Source organism: Neocloeon triangulifer, unplaced genomic scaffold, assembly GCF_031216515.1.
Source record: "Neocloeon triangulifer isolate White Clay Creek 2 clone unplaced genomic scaffold, ASM3121651v1 ptg000003l, whole genome shotgun sequence".
Classification (NCBI taxonomy): domain Eukaryota; kingdom Metazoa; phylum Arthropoda; class Insecta; order Ephemeroptera; family Baetidae; genus Neocloeon; species Neocloeon triangulifer.
This window is the reverse complement of record NW_026775546.1, coordinates 6,884,124-6,898,886: the sequence shown is the minus strand read 5'-3', so window position 1 is coordinate 6,898,886 and position 14,763 is coordinate 6,884,124. Positions and strand designations below refer to the sequence as shown.

Below are 14,763 nucleotides of genomic sequence, written 5' to 3'. Positions count from 1 at the left end.
AAAAAAATTAATTTCAATAATTCAAATATCGGTATTTATGGTGAAGTCGTCCTTTGATTCGATACGCTAATAATTTTATTTTAATTATATATTCTTTTTCAGTCCATAAATCGCTGCAGAAGCTCTCAACGTTTGAACAAAATGTTCTCTGCATTGATTTATGTTACGATTTGCTTGCTTTTCTCAGAAAGAGAGATCATAAGTCAGTCGAGATATGAGTGCCTGCGTAAGCCCAGGTGCGAAATTCACGACAATTAAAGGATTCGAGTGAGTCTTGAGAGAGTTCTTGATAAAGTGAACTCGGCGACGGGTAGCAATTAACGTCGACGGGGCACATCTGGTGCCTGGAAAGGCGGAACGAATTCCGGAGAAGCGCTACATTCGGGAACACACCAATACACCAAATTGCTACGGATTTTGGTTGCTGCTGCTTTAAAGCCAAGTTTACACATGACATGATTTTATAGTAAATTTCGCTCGTAACACTCATAATTTGGCTACACTATTTGAGGAGATGCAACCCGCACGACACACTGGCCACGCAGGTTGCATATCTCCGAAACCAACAATTTTTCTGATTAACAATAATGGGATTATTTTACATTAGGAATCCAATAGAAATCAAATGTACTATTATAAACGGTTGAACATAAAATTTTTAAAACTGATAATAATCTTCTAAGATGTATTGAAACAGAATTACAATATTGATGTAAAAATCATAAAGAATTCACTTTTCTCAGGAAAAAATATACTTCACCAAATTAGGACTCCTTACTCTTTTATGACGTGAAAAAAAGCATAATTAACATGGTTTATGTAAATTAAGAAGAGTAATACACAACCATTCAGAAAATAATGGTGTTACAATCAGTATAAGTTATAATTTTTAGTCAAACGAACTAAATAATAACAGGGGGCATTTTTCCAAGTTGAAATGAACAATAAATTATTAAGAGATATAATTATAATGCAATTTTTCCTTCATTTCATCGCATTTAATATAAAATCTCAACTTTTCACTTTGGTTTTTTAATATCCAAGGAAGACTTTCTTTTATCAACAGTTTAAAATTTTCGCTGCACACACTTCCCCGCGTGTTTAAAATTAAAAAAAGTTATCGCTATACGTAAACAAGATTTAGGGAAAAATCATCCGTTTAATCCAGATTATATGAGTTTTCACTTTTTCCTCTGGACCAAATGCACGTGGTTTGCAAATTAAAAATGAGAGAAAGAGAAGAGCTTTTTATAGTACCGGTGTTTTTGGCAGTTTCCTCCTGGTAGGTGAAGTGGGCCCTTTATCCTGCTCGTTATCTGAAAGCAGACGCGGGCGGTTATAGCAAAAAGGAATTGGCTGTGCTTTTTAATTTGCGCTCGTTTTGAAAGCAAAAATTTATTTAGAGCTGCAAAGCTGCTTTCAAAAGTGATGATAGCTTGCAAATGAGCTGTTCTATTTTTGACTCTATTAAAAAAACGGCCCAAAACATTTTTTATATATATTTGAAAGAAAATCCATTTAAATATAAGTTCAGAGGTGAGGCTCTAAAAATTTATTTCGGAGGTCACGAGTAAAATTTGTATTTAATTTTTTCACGTCCCTGGCGAGTCAGTACAACGTACCTAATTGCAGCCCCATGACGTCAGAGGCGCTTTTCCGGGGACCGGCCGCGGCAGCTGCTGCCATACTGATGTCATCCAGCAGGTCTGTCATCCGCCTACACACAGAATTGCAACAGTTCTCAAGTTATTTTCTATACACATCACTTGGTCGAAAAGAATTTCGGGATTCAGAGGAATAAGGAATGGATGCTTATATTGGTGATTCTGAGAAAGGAAAACATTGGAGAAAGATGCAAAGGAAACTGCGCATTACTTTTTAACTCGATTTAGAGTCTGAAAATACATTATAATTATTTGCAAAAATATTTAAAATACTAGTTGAAAAAGTTAATTTCTCAATGTCTACTTTTGCAGCAAGATTATTTCTGAAGATTGAATAAATACGGAGTCAGTAAAGAAGGTAAAAATAAAAACAATGAATTTTTGATAATCAGCATGAAAAGAATTCTAAAAAATTGAATTCCTGGATGTATCAAATTTTAAGATATAAAATTACTGAATTTAGATTTAAGCTCTTTTGAATTAAATTTTTCAGATTATCTGAGAGTAAAAATAATTTAATACTCACATGTCCGGAAAGTGTTCAATGACGATGTCCGCGGCGTCTCCCGTTCTGTCCATCACGGCGCACACCTCTTCGAAGCTCTTATCGATGAGCGAGACGCCGTTCCATTCCAGCACCCTATCACCCTGAACCAGGCCAGCCTGATCCGCAGGGCCCTGAGGCACTGTCCAGACGATGTAGGCGAAAAGTCGGCCGTCGGAGCCGCTCTTGCCTCCAACAACCCTAAATCCGAAGCCTCGTGCTAAAAGAAATACCAAGATAAGAAAATAACAGCCTGAGAGTGACGGAAAATATAATATCTCTCTTTGAGAGTTTTCAAAAGGATCTGTTCTATAATATAATTCAGAGAAACTCTTTATCGCCTGATATTGAAAATTGAAAGAAGGCGCTGGAGATAAAAGCAAGCAAAGGACGTTGTTATTGAAGCAGAATATAATTTTCTTTATAACAAAAGAATACAAATTGCAAAGAAATGGGATGATATAATTCAACTGATTTTCTTATTATATTATGTATCAAAATTTTTGAGTAAAAAAAAAATCGGTCGATAACAGACTGAACAAAACGGAAACTGATTAAAATTAAATAAGAAATAAATAAATCAGATTGACTGGTAAAGTTAAAAAAAATATTCAGGCTCAATTTTATTGAATAAGTTCCTGCTGAAAAGTGACACATGAACACAAATATTATTTTTTTTTTACAATTTTGTCATGCCTTTGAGTAGAATGAATAAATAAACCTTTTTGCATGAAAAATAAGAAGCTGTTCATTACAACTTCTGTAAAATCAAATTTGATAAAAAGATTAATTTTTTTAGATAACATTTTGCTTATTACACTAAAATTAACATTTTCTCTGAAGGCAAAGTTTTGTATTTCACTTTCAATTTAGCTCATTAGAATTAATTTGTCAACTTTTTATGATGATCTTGGGAGTGCATAAAAAAGCTGTAAGAAAAGTGGCGCTAAAAGGCACCTGGCTTGGAGAAAGTAGCGAGTTTTGTTCCGGGACTTTCATGCTGCCGGATTTGCAAAATAATGCGTGCTGGCCTCCCAAGAGGTATGCAAATAGAAAGTGGCACTTACTTCGGTGCGCCTTGTCAGAAGGATCTCGACGGAGCATCACCCTCCTTTTGGTCCCTGGTCGCGACATGGCCGCTGCGAGCACAAAAATTAGCATTTAAATTAAAAATGAGCGATTGAATTTTTTGTTCTTGGCGCAATTTTCAGCCAATTAAACGAACCTTCCGAATCGACGTCGTGGATGACGATTTTGATGTCCTCGCCAGCGGTGACCGACGCCTGTCGCCGAATCGGCTCGCCTGCACTGTCCACTTCGGGGCCGCCCATGATGCGGGACGGGACGGCGCTCACGCGTCGCTCGCCGGCTGCCGGCGTCGCAGGCAGCGCCCGCATTCCCTCGCTGAAACAAAAAAGAAAAAGGCTTGTTATTAAAAATTCCTTTCTCATTTCGCTCTGATGAATGTGCCACGGTCGCCTGCATTGCGCAGGCCATAAGGGAAATGAAGCGTGCACCAGAAGAATGAAAAACGGTCCAGATCTAACACCAAGGATTAATCTTTAGCCCGCATCTTTGAAAATTTGATTCTGCCCCTCTGAACTGGGAAAATTTGAAAGCATTTTACTTTTTTACAGAATGGTCGGTTGCACATTTAGGTTTGTATCAAATATGTCATATTTATAGCCGTTTAAAATGAAATTCTAAAAAAAATAATTGTAATATATTGATAATTTTAAAAGAGTTACAAATTAATTTTATGGATAATGGTGAACGGCCTATTCTAGATTGTTAAAATTTATGGCGATTTTAAAATTATTCTGATTATTCTTTAAAATTTATGGAATTCAGAATTTAAAATAAACAAATTTTAGTAATTTACCAGTTCGGGCATCTAAAATGGTAATTACGGATAACAATTTGGCTTCGAAATTAGTATATTTTTTAGTTTTTAAATTTTTGAAAGCAATGTAAACATTGATATAACTCTCTTGATTTATTTTAAAACTTGTTAATATTTTAAAAAAATTCTTTAGATTTTAGATAAATGAAATTTTCAAATTAGAATTAATGTGAAATTGTGGCGAAAGCATGGCTATAAAAACTTTATTATATTTTCTAAAGTAATTAATTATTTTATGTAATTAAAGCGTTTCTGAAGGTTTTAAAAATGTGGAATCTTAGCCTGGGATTTGGGCCGCTTTGATCCCTCCCGCAATTTTGGCGCAAACGGTGATAATTAAGCAAACTTGTTTGTCAAAAGAGCAGTTTGCGCACTTTGTTTTGATCCCCTGCGCTAGATTTCCAAGAGTGTAAGCGGCTTTAATTAATCAGGCAGGCAAGCGCAGGTGCTTGAGCCAAAAGACGAACGCCATCAAAAGACCGAAAAGGGACTAATCACATTAGCGGCGGAGACCCAATCAAGCGGCAAAGTAAGCCGCCGTCCAACGCTGTGTAAGGGGGCGGAAGAACATAACCTGGTTAGCAAGAAAAAGCAACATTTGTTTCGCATCGCAAGGCGTGTGTTTCCTCTGTTTGCCTGCGAGTGAGTTATTTGCGAAAGGACCTGTTGCCTTCCATAGTTCCGCCTGCTCGTGTTATCTTCACGAGCCCATCATTGCACCCCGCGGCAGCCCCCAGAAGAAGAGCAGACCTCCATATCTAGCGTCTCTATCTGGGTTGTCTCGTCAATTACGAGTGAGTCGCTCAAACGCTCTGGCAGCAGCCACCGCTCGCGCGCTTTATTAAAACCCCGGCCCCCCCTTCCTTTGGAGAGCCGCCAAAAATTTGCATCTCCCACAGCGAGCAGAGCCACGGACTGGAATTGCAGAATTTACCTCCCCATCCATCCTCTTCTCCATCTGGGAAAAGTTGAAAGCTTTGTAAATTCGAATAATGAATAATTCGGAAAATTTAATTTGGTAAAAAACAATCAAATTCAACAACTTGTTTTGTTAAAAATTAATGAGATTTAAGAAATTATTTATTGATTATTTTCATTAAATATTCAAAAAGCATTTGTAAAAATGTAAAAAAAAAAACAAAGGATGATTATTTTACAATAAAAACATAATTGTTTTAGATTAATTCGGAATTTACTAAAAGCTCAATATTTTTGTTGAAAAAAAAATTAAAAAATCTGGATTTTAACAGCTGCTTCCCTTAATTACTCTTTTACTGAAGAGAGGAAAGATGATAAGTCATTTTTATTTTCTTTTGGTAAATGAAATTGCGTCGGGGATTTATTTAAACGTATCCTCTCCTCTAGTTACAAAGGCGGTCAAAAGCCTTGAGCCGCCACTCTGCAGACCAATTTGTTCGCCAGTCCGTGGCTGGAGCTCCGCCACCCCTACACTTTTGAGCTGATTTTAATGAGTGCCGCCGCTGATCATTTGCGGTGGTTCTGACAGCCGAAAATCCGCCGTGCCAGCCGCGATATCTCACCCTCAAAAAGAGCATTTGCGAGGCATAAATTATAATCACTCACATTGCGGAGCTGCGTCGACGACCTCTTCGCCCGTCGTCCTCCACGCCCAACCCGCCGCCGGACATCTCGTCCTGCTGGAACCGCCGGTTGTCAGAAGGTGAACTGTCAAAACCTGCAAGAACATAGAAATATTCGAATGAGGAAAACTCATAAATACTCGATAGAAAAATATCTTTTTTGTAATTAAAATTACAGCAATTTAATTTATCAAAATCTAGTTTCAAATTATTTTTTCTATTTAGAAATAAACTTTTTTAATCGATATTTTACAAAAATTTGAAACTTTAAAAAGGGACCGTGTTGATTTTTGATTATTCAAACTTCAAACGAAGCAGTCTTTTGTGCACCGCTTATTAAATCATTAAATTAAACCACTTTAGTCGCACGTGCTACGTGTTTAATGAGCTGAATATCATTCAAAATTCTTGGAAATTCTTTCTAATTAACAGCGTATTGAGTTACAAATTTCTAGGTTTTCTGCCAAAGCCATATAAAGAGGAAAACAGCAAAAGTTCCATTCTATTCATGCCGACTTTCCTTGCAGCTTTTCGCAGAAAAATTAAGCTCCTTTGAGACAGGCACTATGCCTTTTCCTGAAAGTAAATTTATGTTCATTGACCTCAAATTCATTCATTCTATTTTGTTTTCAGGAACGATTCGTTTCTACTCAGGAGAGAGGTTGTTTACTTGGGCTAATTTTAATTAAATCGCAAATTGGAAGCCTCAAATATCTGAGCCCACACAACCATATAATTTTCGCCCAGGGTGAAAAAGGAGGGTTTGAGTGGCGACGCCGGGCTGACGTCAAGCGACTACCGCTAATATAGATACGGGTTGCGTAGAATCCGCAAACGAATGACGTCACAATCGAAGAAGGTGATACATCCACTCGCCCTCGCAGATGCGGATTATTAATACTTGTGGATTCGAGGTGGATGGATGCGAGCACGCGTTTACGGGGGCAAGTGTAACAAGAGAATGATGATGACGATAATCGCCCGGGTGCGCACAAATAGAAGATTATCTTCTGCCCGCTGCTTTTATCGAGCCATACAGAGAAGGGTCTTGTGCAACATTCGGTTTTTCTTTCCTTTTTTCCGAATAACCCCGTTTGCTCATTATAACTTTATTTGCGGAACTGACGAAGTGCTTTTCCATCAGAATGGCCAAGTGGATTGATTGGCCCAAAATCATTGAGCCAACACGAGCTGGAAGGTTTTATATCCCCTCTGGGATTAGTAATTTACTGAAGCGGTTGGAATATAATGAGTAAAATTGTATGAAAATTCAGTTCAAATGAGATCAAAAATAAATTTATATGCTTTTAAAAGCTATTTTAAGGAGAGTTAAGTGAACTTCAATAAGTAATTTTCCGAGTGGAAATTACTTAGAGAGCTCTTCGTTGATCTAATTACCTAAATGAAAGAGTAAAGTTGTGAGAAATTTCCGAGAAATTCCTTCAACAAGTTTAGTAAACTTATAAAGTTTTCCAGCCCATCAGGATAATTATAAATAATACATACATTTACTGTAATATATTGCTTTTGGTGGTCAAAGTCTAAGGTCTCTTTACATTTGCATTAACTCAATTCAATTGTTATTGCTGTTTACATTGTTGAAGTTCTGTATACCCTACAGTTTTAAATATCATTTTATCAGGATTTAAACAAATGTAGAAATAATAAAATGAGCCAAGAAGAAATCCCAGTTTGAAGTTTTTTTTAAGAAGATTGCAAAGGAACTGGGAACCGATTAGATGCGATCATTTGCAAAAACCAATAAAAGTAAATTTCAAGTTATTTGAATTGATACTGGACTTTTCCCTTGATGAATTGAGTTTTCCATCAATTTTTTCTTGTTAAAAATTGCAAATTATTAATCTGGAAAAAATTATTAATATTTCGTCATTTATTGATACAAAAATAAGAGGAAAAAGATTACATGTTTTTTCCGATCGAATCTCTCATCCAGTTTTAAAATCAAATTTTACAATTTCTTTTTTTTTCTTTTGCTACCATATCAGTGCCTTTTTCTTCTCTATTTTTAGCAGCTTCCCATTAGGCAAATCGGTGAGCTCGGTACAAATTATCTACGTCTGCGGAGTGGCCATCAGTGTGGCTCTGAATGCAATTACGTTGTAACCAGATACAGAGACGCAGACACCATTATCATCATTTTGGGCGGGCGCAAATCGATGCGAGGCCTTTGTGCCGGCGCGTGCTATTGTTGTGCGAAATAATGATGCAAAGCGACATTTCGCTCGAGTTATATTAAATGTATGTACACGATGCAAATTTTATGCGACAGAAAGGAAATCGAATCGCTCTTTCTCTCTGGCGTCTGCATTTTCCAGCAGCCGTTGCTGCTGCGCAAAAGTTAAATTAAAAACGTCTCTCTCGCGCTGTTTGTTCTTTAATCAGAGAGTTTGTCAACTCTGTCAATCACTGCGCTGCAAAGCTATTTTTTATCCTCCACACAGTAGCGATTGCACTGTGTAATCTAACTCTTCCTTTGTTTTACTTTGAAAAGTGCGGTGAACTTTTATGAGTTTGCTCTCCTTCACGATTGATTCTATTACCCGGTGTCTAGTATAACTTCTAACAAAAATAAAAGCGCAATCTCGATGACAGCAACTCACCACTTTTTCCAGACTCCGTCGTTCCGTTCGTGCTGGAAACTCGGAATGAAGGTCTTCTTCCACCTCCACTGTCTCCCGCCTCTACCATCTTTAACAGGAAAAATTAACAGGCAAGTTAATTATATTCCGTAGGAGAAAAATTGGAATTTACATAAATTGCAAAAGGAACCCAGCACAATTAAAAAACACCACACACATCAAATTTTTCAATTTTTTTAATCAAAACTGTTTTTGAATGAGTATCTTCTGGCAAAGTCAAATCAACATAAACTTTTTTAATAATTTAAATTGGTAGAAAATTGTTGGTTAACGAAATTTCTTGATCAAAAGTACCTTACAAAATTATATATAAAAAATTTTGAAAACAAATAGGGCATGCAACAGAGAAAAGTGATCAGATTTTAATTTTTACCTTTCATACTATTGATTGACAAAAAGTAAAAAAAAAAGCGACACCAAGAAATGTTAAAAAGTTCAATATACACCTTTGGACCTACCTTGGCCATTCCTGCCGTCTGGTAAACGTCATACGCAGACGCTCTCCGAGAAAGTTCGTACTGCGGCTGTGCACTGAGTGTTTGGTCCTCGTCATCGTAGCTGCGTTGGCGCTGCATCGCCCTGGATCGGCGCCGCGGCGACTGTCCTCCGAAACCACCTCCTTTACCGCCTCGCTGGGACTGCTGACGTCGCCACTCTGCCTCTTCCTTAAATATTATAACAAACCCAAAATGGTTAATTTTATGATTTTTTTACTTGACACAAATAATTTGATTTTAATTATCAGAAAAAAATTATTATGCTCAAATATTTTGCCTTATCAATTAAATTTTCTATATGAGTAAAATAAACAATAATAAATTATCGTAAATTATTAGGTACATACATAAAATTACATAAAAAATCCCCTTAAATTTAGTTTTTGAGAATTTATTGATTAAAAATCCATATATATTATGTGTCCTGTTGCTTTAGCATTAAATTTTTAAGGATAATCACAAACTCTTGAGGTTTACTTAAATCCATCTTTTTTAATAATTGTAACTTTTTTGTAAAACATATAAATAGGCCATGGTTTCCTGAAGTTGAATTTAGATTATTTCGGGGCAAAATAATTTTACGAATTTTTAATTTATAAATTAAAAATTAGATAAATCTAATATAACAATGTAATAAAAAATATTATCAGACCTCAGTCATGGTGTCATCATCAATGGAGCTCTCTGAAGATTTGGGATCGTCGCCGACGATGAATTTGGCGCCGCCGCGGCGCTGCACTAGACGACCCTGTTGCTGTTCGGCGCGCCATTCCATCTCGCGTTCCCAGCGCAGCTCCTCTCTGTGCTCCCCGGCCACCTTTTCCAGCTCCCGAAGCGACGCCGGCGACACGTCCGAGTGGCGTCGCAGCTCCGGCGACCGCGGGATGTCCAGCACCTTGGTGTTGTTGGCCTCGGTCTTCTGACCGGCACCGATCTTGACGTCCGAGTGGCGCCGCTGAAGACCGCCTGGCAGCTCCAGCAGGTCGCCCGCCGAATTTTCGCTCTGGAGGCCGAGGGCGCCGCTCGCCGACGCCGTTCGCTGCGTTTGCCCACGGCCTTGCGTGCGGCGCCGACAAATGCTGCATCGCCACTTGTTCTGGAAAAATATGCAAAGTTCGAATAATTTTAGTTTTCTTTAACTTTGAATTTAATTTGCAAATTTAAATTTTTCCAATTTTTTTTTTAAATCTAGTGATTAAAATATAATTTAATGCACAATTACTATTTTATTCACGGATTTTTTTAGTTTCATTTTAAAAGGTGAGCTCAATAGTAATTTATAATGCAAACAATGAAATCTAATATTGTATTTATCAAATTTAAAAAAAAAGAAATCTTCAATAAATAAAATAATTAAAGCAAATGAAAAATATTAAGAAAATGGAGAATAAATAAATAAAATAAAAATCTACAGGAGTTTGTGTAAAATTTCTTTCTCAACCGAGAGAGAATCCAAACACTTGACCGAGTGTGACGGACGGGTCATGCGGGTTGCCTATGAGGCGTTTATTTTGCATCGCACGTGTTGCTTGTTTGAACTTATGTTTGATCCAACAGGGAGGGTGAACTGCATAAATGCAAAGAAGATGACAATGACAAACGGCTGCCCTAACTTGCTCGGACTCGCTTCACTACCCCTGTTCACTTCCAAGAGAGACAACAAACAACAACCTGCTTATGCCAAGGGAAATCTGGCATGACGAAAATTGAAAATAAAAAATGCATAGAGATAAAAATTTGTAATTTAAACAAAATACAAAATTACTTCCGTGGGTGATGAATTTATTTATAAATCCCAATTAACAAAACAAAACCGTGTTTTGAACTAATTTCAGCGAAATTGGTCAGTTTCGAGTTATTTGTACATAAAAAAATACTTTTAGAGAACCCCAAATTTTTCATAAAAGTTTAAATTTAGAAATATGTCCGCGACACCGAGGGACAAAGCCATTTTCACCAGTTATTTTTATCAGCAAAGTTTTTCCATTTGCGGCACTCAAGAGACACGGTATGAATTTTGCAAGGCGCAGAGAGAGCTCTTTGTAAATGACCCGGCCGCCCGCGGAAAAGAAAACAGGTCTAGCTCTCGTACTTTATTTTCTCTATATCGGGGCCAAGGGCCGTGCTTAACGCGGCAAAAGTTTTCAGCGGCACCACTCGTCTCCAGGAGCAAAGAAAGTTGCCTCGAGAATTGCGAGCTCGAAAAGAGCTGCCCATAAAAGCAGGGCAGAGAGATGCAACAAAAGAGCCCGCAGTTTCTTTAAGGGCATGTGTGGCGCTTTTGATGGAAAACCTTCTCTCGGTTTTTGTTCCAATGTGAAGAGTCCCCGGAGAAGTGCCGGCCGCGCCCGGTCAAGTGAAAATCCACGATGCGATTTCTGCTCACGTTTGAGCAAAATGACTTCTTCTTTCTGGACGGCGGGGTGACACGTCTCTGCTGCCAAGGAGCAATTAATTAGTGGACCCACCACGCTCCGCTCGTTAAATTAACGTCCCCTTTTCGTGGAATTTCCACCCGCTGAAGTTAAAGTTTGGTAAATGGGCGTTTGTTTCGTGACGGTTCAGTTTATTTTTTGCAGCCATTACTTTTTTTGTCATTTATAACTCTTTGGTATGTTGTGCGCAAAGAGATGGGAAAGCGTCGCCCGTTTTTCCAACGGAGCGATCCGGGTTATTAAATTCGCCTGATGAAATCGTCTGCGTGCGAAGGAGCGCCCTGACTGAGAAGTCGGGTTGGAATTTTTCATAAGAGAGAAAATCATTTGGCCCTGAAGCGAATCCTCAAAATTAATCAGAACCCTTCGAAGTTTTTCAAAGCAAGAGACTTTCATTTTTATTTGCTTACTTTTTTCTTTTAGCTTACCATAAATCACCATAAACATCTAAAATTTTCACAAAATTGCATTAAAAATTTCTACACTTATTATTATCATAAAAATTCCAATATTTTCATATCGGTATTGATTTTCCTAACAATATAAATATAAATTTAAACATAAAAATGATTTTATTAAATTTTATAAATTGAAAAATTGTGAATTAAAATTAAAAATCTAGTGAATTAGGCGCCATTTTTTTATATTATTTTATATTTAAAGGGTTGAACATTTTACCCCCTCCCTTCCCCTACTCCAATTTAGAAGTACAATGCTCGTTTTCGTCATTGTTTAACTTGGGGTTAGTCAACAATAATCGCACCATTCAATTATTGGCTTTTTCTATTTCGTCAAAGGACTATATTTTTAGCACGAAATGTACAGACTGAGGTTTTCCATTTCGCAATTTAGTGGAGAATAGGGAAGGAAAGAAAAAAAATGATCCGATTTCGCAACTCACCTCAACCTTGCCGTGAACGAATGTTGTTGAGCAGCACCGGTGCATTACTCAAAGTGACACTCGAGACAACTACCTCGGCGTTTCGCCGTTTCTTTTTTGTCTAAAAAAAAGTATGAGCTGACGTCGTCGTCGCCACTTTTTCACGCCACTCTGAGAGATTTCGCCGGCGACAGAGCGCGCAGAGTGGCCGGAGGCGCGCAGACGGAAGGAAATTCTGCAGAACGGCAAACCAAAGCTGCTTGGGAGAGGAGTCAGCTTGCGAAATATTATGATGAACGAACGATATTTCCTCCTTTCGCACCGCGCAAAATGGCAATTTGAATATATGAAAGGGACCGAGAGAGAGAAAGAGTGAGAACGAGAAATTTGCATATAGACCGAACTGCCGCGTGAAAGGAGCCGCCGTGAGCCTTGTTTGATTTAAAAATACGCGTCGGTTATGAATTAAGCATTCAACCAACCGACGATGAAAATAATGGGATTTGAATGAATTTAACCGAGAGGGAAAATCACGGACAATATGAGGTAAAATATTGATTATATTTTAAGCGAGTCCAAAATGTTGTGTAACAATTAATGGATGTGGATTACGTATTAACGCAATCAGAGGCTTAATTTATAGCCAGTGAATTATCTGAATGAGCAAAATTACATATTGTAATATATATAAAAAAAAACTATTACAAAATTAGTAAATTGAGCGAAATAAGCGAGTAATTACATCTGGACACTAATTTTGCCAATTGTATACAAGTTAAAAAAAAATTCTTTCTTAAACGTGAAATAGTTAAAATTTAATGAGCTTCTAATTTAAATTCAATTTAAGCAACTAAACTTTGATAATTTTGCAAAAATCATTATTTTTTGTGAAGCTGTTGCGCAAATTTTTATATAAAAAAAAAAAATTAATTTTGTAAGAAATTGTACTTTCAACTCGGGATTTATGCAACAAGTTCAACTTGTTGATGAAGACTAAAATGTTTGAATAAATAAGTATTTTTAGTAATAAATTTAGGAGTTGAGAAAAATTTGTAAATAAAAAAAAATTATAAAAATATTTAGCTATGTTATGCATCTCTAAACACACAAACGTAAAAATAAAATACTCACATCTTCTAGGCCCTCTTCGTTTTTAGAATACGAGGCACAGTCCTCACACACTTTCTGAGTGCATTCACAGCAAATTCTAAAGAAATCCTCAGTTTTGAAACTCTTCAGGCACACGCGACAAGCCCCAGAACGTGGTCGCCCCAGCTGCTCCAGTTTATTCCTGCAACAAAAGCAATTTGCCGGTGAAAGAAAGCAAAACTTTTTCGTCAGAATGTAAGAATCAAGAGGGTGAAACAAATCAAATTAGACCGTGGAAAAAAAATGGCCGAGCACCTTTTGAAGAATTTTTACGCTGTCCTGAATTATTTATGGCTGGCAGTTTTTAGCTTTTATTTGCAGGTTTTTGTTCCCTGCGCTAGGGTGCGCAAAAAATCTTGTTAATGGCTTGTTTTAAGCTTTTTCTGCCGCCCACATAAAACCTCTCGTCAGCGCACGTGCCAATCGAATTCTCTCTGCCTTGGCATTTTTATTATTTCTATTGGAAATCGTCTGCTCCAATATTTTGTTTGTTTTTTGCAGCAAAAAGAAAAAGGAGGATAATTATTATATAGATAAAAAAAGTGCGATAAAGCAGTTCTAGCTCACAAAGATTATTATTACTTGTTATGAACATAATTTATTTTCAGCACATGAAATTCTTTTTACTAAAAATTCACTGTTGTAACTTTTTGTAAACTGCTCTTTTTTTATAAATTTTTAAATTATAATTGCTAGCAGGAAAGAAGAAAACAAATTGTTACAAGTATATCAAATTGCGTGGAATTCAAATTTTCATCTTATATCTTTAAATTCTCAAATGGAATTATTTATCAACCTAATAATTAAAAAAAGAAACAGTTTTTTGTTATGAATACTATATTAATATTACTTTTTCCACTACTCGGAATTTAAGAAATATATAGAAACATAATTTATTGCTTTATAGATGTGCAAATAAACAATGTTGAGGATCAAGTAGTGCGGGGGTCGTTTAGAGAACCGAAAGCTACCCCATATATTTCTATCTGATACAAAACGAAAAGCGCAAGTCAGTGCCATTCAATCAGCCGAAAAGCGATACAGAAACACCAAGAGCCAAACTTGATTGTCGTGGTCTGACGAGATTTTCGCTCCGCAGATTAAAAAAGTGTCACTCGGTCTTTCAGCACTCGGCGTCCGGAAATCGAGGGTCAAATTGAACGGAAGCGGAGCGAATTGTCGCGAAGGTTCCGTCATATCGATTGGCCCAGTCGGAGTCATCCGAACGGCACACATGGACGAGCTCGTGTTTGCATGGGCGAATTCGTTGGGGATGCGAACGAAAATCTCCCGGCTCCGCAATGATCTGCAGCTTTTTCATATAATGCGAAATGGTGCCCGATTGGGGATTTACGAACGGCCTCTCTCTCTCTTCGAGCTTGGGTTTCATCTCCGCCCGAGCCGTTTCTCGGTAAAATCGCGCCACAATG

General features: G+C 37.3%; 1 protein-coding gene across 7 annotated transcripts in view; it reads right to left on the bottom strand.

Moving 5' to 3' along the window:
- LOC132192682 (regulating synaptic membrane exocytosis protein 1-like) overlaps nt 1–14,763 on the bottom strand; it is a 59,618-nt gene that overhangs the window by 10,346 nt on the left and 34,509 nt on the right. For 6 of the 7 annotated variants that reach the window (XR_009441361.1, XR_009441362.1, XM_059612755.1 and 3 more), the window contains exons 5-14: nt 13,316–13,475; nt 9,522–9,965; nt 8,819–9,037; nt 8,334–8,421; nt 5,696–5,807; nt 3,434–3,612; nt 3,276–3,347; nt 2,191–2,428; nt 1,623–1,717; nt 1,258–1,316 (exon numbers count right to left, since the gene is read on the bottom strand). Coding sequence is in view for 5 of the 7 variants with exons in the window: in XM_059612755.1 (XP_059468738.1) it covers nt 1,258–1,316; nt 1,623–1,717; nt 2,191–2,428; nt 3,276–3,347; nt 3,434–3,612; nt 5,696–5,807; nt 8,334–8,421; nt 8,819–9,037; nt 9,522–9,965; nt 13,316–13,475 (1,666 nt within the window). In the remaining 2 variants the exon portion in view is untranslated. The remainder of the gene's footprint in view (nt 1–1,257; nt 1,317–1,622; nt 1,718–2,190; nt 2,429–3,275; nt 3,348–3,433; nt 3,613–5,695; nt 5,808–8,333; nt 8,422–8,818; nt 9,038–9,521; nt 9,966–13,315; nt 13,476–14,763) is intronic. The other variant, XM_059612756.1, reaches the window with a different exon arrangement.